Here is a 5,372-nt window from a genome sequence, read left to right on the forward strand (position 1 = left end):
AAAGAAAAAAATGACATATAATATCCACTATTTATTTTAAAACGTAATGATTCAGATTCATTCTCATTCATAATATATAAAATTACTAATAATTAAACAATTATAAATGTGTGATTTGATAATTTATTATTTCATCCGTTTTAAAATAACTGTTATTTTTTATTTTAGTAAATAATTTTTTTTCCAAATAAATATCATATCTATTTTTTTAATACAAAAATAATTTTTATTTTTTAATTGTGTAATATAATTATTATTTTGTACAGTATTTTAAATATATTTATAAAATTAATTTGATAAAAATATATTATTTTATAACAACATTATTATATTATTTAATATGTGTAAGAAACTTTAAACGCTGTTTTGACACAGAGTTGACACGGAGGGAGTAATAAGTATTTGTCCAAGTTTATTAGTTGAGTTAAATTTCAGTATTTGTCCAAATTTATTACTAGTAAAGTTTTTTTTTTTTCAGTATTTGTTCAAGTTTCTTGGTTAAGTTAAATTTCATTTTTATTAATGTAGAAATAATTTTTATAATGTAGTAGTCCTAAAATGTAGTATATTCCATTTATGTTGGTGAGAAGCTAATAAAGTTAGTTTAATGAAAATATAATGATTTTTTTGACTATTTTATTGTGTTTCTTAGTTAATAGACAAAAATGTTAAATGCTATATTTTTTCTAATATACTATTCAATAAATTCATTTAAAAATAGAATGAATACATATAAATATAAAAACAATAAAATACAAAAATGTAAAAAGTGTGGAAAATTATTAAATCCAATGAATACAGGCCGCTCTCTTTAAATGAGAAAAGACAAAAAAATAAAAACTATTATTCTCGTTTTAAAAAAGGTATAATTTGCAAAAGAGGCTTACTCACAACCTTATAAATACACACACAAACACCTTTGCAAATAAAACAAACAAATCTCATTCTCTTTTCTCTCCTTTTTTTCATTCACTTTATTTCCTTTTTTGAGTAGAAAATATCATGGAAGAAACCAAATCATCAAGGTTCAAGAGAATTTGTGTCTACTGTGGTAGCAGCTCTGGAAACAAACCTACTTATCAAGAAGCTGCTGTTGAACTTGGAAAAGAACTGGTATATATATAATCATCATGTTTGTTCATTTTCTCATTCATCATGTTCTTGTTTTTCTTATTGTTTTGCCTCTTTTTATTTTTTATTTTTTTTTAATGGAATTAAATTTTATGTAGTTTTTTCAAATCTAGGTTAAGATTGTTGAGGAATGAGAAGATTGTTGTTGTTTTTGTATGAAAGAGAGTAATAGAAATTTGCTATTTGCTAGCTGGAATCTGTCTGTTAGTTGATCAGACTTCTTGCATGATCTTAGTTTTATTTTCTTATATAATCTAACATCTCTAATATTTTTTTTTTTTTAATATTTGGTGAAAAATAATGAAAACTCAAGAAATGCTTTCTGCACTTTTCTAGGAAAATGAACGTGCAAGCCTTTGTATGATTACACTAAAGCATGCTCACAATCTTCCATGATTTTTCCCCTATAGCCTATTTTTTATTTATTTTACTTTCACAAATTTTTATTTTTTATTTTTTATTTTTTATTGACTACTCCACTATTTCAATCAATCAATCTATATCAATCAATAAAATTAATTAATGTTTTAATTTTATTTTATTTTTGTTTTTGTTTATGTCATGATTACTATAATGACATGTGTCATTTTTGTTTGTGTTTTCTATGTGTGAAGGTTGAGAAGAGAATTGATTTGGTGTATGGAGGTGGAAGTGTAGGGCTGATGGGTCTTGTTTCTCAAGCCGTTCATGATGGTGGCCGCCATGTTCTTGGGTTAGTTTGTTTTTACAGTTTTTCTGTCAAAATTGGTGTCAGATTTATTGAATAAATAATGTATTTTTTGGGTTTAATGGTTTATACATTTATTATGTAATGTTGTTAGTATGGCTTTTTGCTACATTGTTGAGTTTGTGAAAAGAGGTGAAATTAAAAGTGATTATGTGTAACTTTTACTTATAGTTAGAAGCTTTTTGAGGACAATAGATAAAAGGTGAATGCCTTTTGAGAATTTTTTTACAGAAAGAGACAGTAGAGTTCTTGCTTTTCACTTACATGAATCTTACTTGTCTAACATTTGTCTAAGTTTAAGATGATTTTGTTAAATCACAATCATTATCTATTTTAAAAATGTTTGTTGTTGTCTTTTGTAATGTTTGACTAATGATGTACATTATTATGGACCTGTTTATGCAGTGTTATCCCAAGAAGTCTCATGCCAAGAGAGGTAAATTAAATTAAATTAAACCATAATGTTAATTAATGTCTCTTTGTAGTTCTTATTAGGCTTATTTGTTAAGACTAATTAATCAAATTAGTTAAGTAAATATTAAAATGGCTTATGAAATGTGTTAATAATTATACGGTGGAAATTTAATGTAGATTACTGGTGACCCTATTGGAGAAGTGAGAGCTGTTTCTGATATGCATCAAAGAAAAGCTGAGATGGCTAGACAAGCTGATGCCTTCATTGCTCTTCCTGGTATAACATCTAGCCACATTGCCCCTATTATATGTTTCGGTCCAATTAAAACCTTATCATATTTTATTAAAAATAATAAGGTTTATATGTGGACCGAAAATCATTATTAAAATATTTACAAAAGAGTCGGGCATAATAATATGAAGGTGATGCTGATAAAATTGTGTTATTTTGAAAACTAGGTGGATATGGAACCTTAGAAGAATTGCTGGAAATTATTACATGGGCTCAACTTGGGATACACAGCAAACCAGTAAGAACTTATTTTCAATTTGTTATCATTAGACAAATTATATGATGCCGTTATTGTTAATTACATTAATTAATTTCAAACTAATTAAGTTGACCAAAGTTATAATAGAGACACAATATTAAGTAACTAGAGACATGCCTCAAAGGTGGGAAGAGAATAAAGTATATCTTAATTGAAACTAATTAGCTTTAATAATAATTAATTTAAAAAATTAACAAGCTTTTCTTGCCTCTTGTGAACTCTCTGGAATTGAATTTCTGCTACTTTATATAATATGAACAAGTCAAATTCCATTTAACTAATGCTTGCTTTTTAAAAAAATATTAATTTTTTGGACAGCACTTGCCTTAACAAACTTTGCCTCCTATCTATGATGCATGACATACGTATTATTTTTGGTTAATTTTCTTAATTAATTGTTAATTATTAATTAATTAAATAGTTATGGATGTTTTAGTTTTGACCATGATACATAACTCTAGGAAGCTTCCTAATAAAACCGAAAAATGTGGGGTACTTAATTTTAATTCACATGAGAGAAGACACCACTTTAGGATATTTGTTTAGTTAATCGTTGTCACGTTACTTTATTTGATATTCAAATGGTTCTCCATTTGAATGGGAGAAAGATATGTCACATAATATAATTAGTAATAATATTTGAACTACACAACAAATAAAGTTGTTGGTCAATGATAGACCTCTAGGAATTAAGATGTTTCGGCCCGGTCAAAATAGTCTAACACCGAAAAATGTTTAGAGTGTGTCTGTCCTGTTTTGATTTGCTTTTGTTAAAACTGAGGTGGGGAGTAAATATTTGAAATTGTGGGGCTAAATCTTGTCCGCACTGAAAAAATGATTAAGGTGGAATTGATTGTTTATATTAGAGAATGTAAGTCTAAAATATTGAAATGTCCTGTAAAATAACGCAGACAAAATTTAAAGTCAATCCTAAATCCTATACCCTAATCTGATTTCTAGTGACGCAAACTTAAAGTCGATCCAACTAGAATACCTGAATAGAAGTTATGAATTAAGTAATATGATTGTGACATTAGTGTTTGAATATGAATGTATAATATTTGTTGGTGCAGGTGGGGCTATTGAATGTGGATGGATTTTACAATTCATTGTTAAGTTTCATTGACAAGGCCGTTGATGAAGGCTTTATATCACCAAAGGCACGTCGCATTATCGTGTCAGCATCCACAGCCAAGGAATTAGTGAAGGGATTAGAGGTCAGTGTTCAATTCCTCTTCTTCTTCATCACATTTTTTATTCATAATTTAAAATATTAACAACTTTCTTGCTTTAAAAGATAGTACTAATAATGATGATGATTTTTATTTAAATATAAAACAAGTGGGTCATAATGATGATAATAATGAACATTAAATGTTTTGTGAAGCAGGAACATGTACCTGAGCAAGATGAAGTTGTATCCAAGTTGGTGTGGGAAGAAAGACTAAATTACGTGCCCGAATCAGAAGTTGCCATGTGAAGAAATTTTATATATATAAAACTAGTGGGGAATTAATGGAAAAATTAATTTTTTTTGGGTTCCTTGTCTTTTTTTTGGGGTCTATTTTGAATGTATTTTGGGTACATAAAATAGTCATATATATGGGCATAGGAATAGTTGAAAGTTGATAACACTATCTTTTTGTTTTTCCAACTAATGTTGATGATGCCCCCTAGTATACACTAAATTAGGATAGTTTCAAATTATCAAGAACAAAAATTCAATGAAAGTGTTGTTATCATTGCTTTTGCAATTAGGTGTGGATCATTTCTCTTCTCCTAGCTTAATATTTCTATATACTAGCTAGTACTATAAAAAAACTTATAATACTTGTATGATTAAATATGTCTTTTTCTAACCTTTGTATATTCTCTACAATTCTTGTTCATTCGTTTTGCAAAAGATGTGAAATGCAACAAATTTCACATCTTGAATAACACAATGGTTACTTTTATTGATCACTAGTGTACTTTTCAATTTTGATATTTTGTACCAAAATTATCTATTGGAAGTATATATTAATTGCCTCATCTATTTATGTTATGTTTTTTAAGTATTTGATGAATTATGTTGCAATTACTTAATGAAGTTAATGGATTAGTATCTAGACAGTTTATGATGATGATGTATTACTAATTTATCGTTTTCTAAAATGGAGATTTAATTTTGATGTTTCATGATATAAATTTTAAAAGGAATAAATAGAGTGCCGTAATGAAAGTGTTGTAATGGAGTGCTGTCAAAAATAAATTAAAAATCATGAAAAAGATTGATTTTTTTTTAACAAACATAGAAAATTATATTAAATTTTCACGAAAGAGAGAACAGAGAATAATAAAGGTTCAAATATTACATTGTATAACAACAATCAACCTCTCTACAATTTGAGAGAACTAGTTTATTTAACTTAAATAATTTGGACCGAATAAATAGGCCCTATTCGATATGCTAACGATCTTAGCATTTCGACTACTCCATGTTTGAGAAATATTTGTTTTATGTTAAGATTTTTGTGAGAGAAAATGTATGCTCTCGTATTTGCTTTATG

General features: G+C 27.1%; 1 protein-coding gene across 1 annotated transcript; it reads left to right on the plus strand.

Annotated features, from left to right (window-relative positions):
* Positions 1-915: 915 nt before the first annotated feature.
* On the plus strand, positions 916-4,577 carry LOC131636339 (cytokinin riboside 5'-monophosphate phosphoribohydrolase LOG7). Its single transcript, XM_058906956.1, has 7 exons — positions 916-1,113; positions 1,746-1,843; positions 2,264-2,294; positions 2,450-2,549; positions 2,732-2,802; positions 3,897-4,040; positions 4,214-4,577. Exons 1-7 carry the CDS (start codon positions 1,003-1,005, stop codon positions 4,301-4,303), a joined length of 645 nt encoding a protein of 214 aa, XP_058762939.1. The 5' UTR covers positions 916-1,002; the 3' UTR covers positions 4,304-4,577.
* Positions 4,578-5,372: the final 795 nt, after the last annotated feature.

This window comes from Vicia villosa, unplaced genomic scaffold, assembly GCF_029867415.1.
Source record: "Vicia villosa cultivar HV-30 ecotype Madison, WI unplaced genomic scaffold, Vvil1.0 ctg.001699F_1_1, whole genome shotgun sequence".
NCBI classification, from domain to species: Eukaryota; Viridiplantae; Streptophyta; class Magnoliopsida; order Fabales; family Fabaceae; genus Vicia; species Vicia villosa.

Bases quoted from the DNA above. Each gene is read 5' to 3' on its own strand.
- LOC131636339 (XM_058906956.1), top strand. From the start codon at position 1,003: ATGGAAGAAACCAAATCATCAAGGTTCAAGAGAATTTGTGTCTACTGT. The intron at 2,550-2,731 runs GTATAACATCTA...TTTGAAAACTAG, and splicing joins TGCCTTCATTGCTCTTCCTG to GTGGATATGGAACCTTAGAA. The intron at 4,041-4,213 runs GTCAGTGTTCAA...TTTGTGAAGCAG, and splicing joins AATTAGTGAAGGGATTAGAG to GAACATGTACCTGAGCAAGA.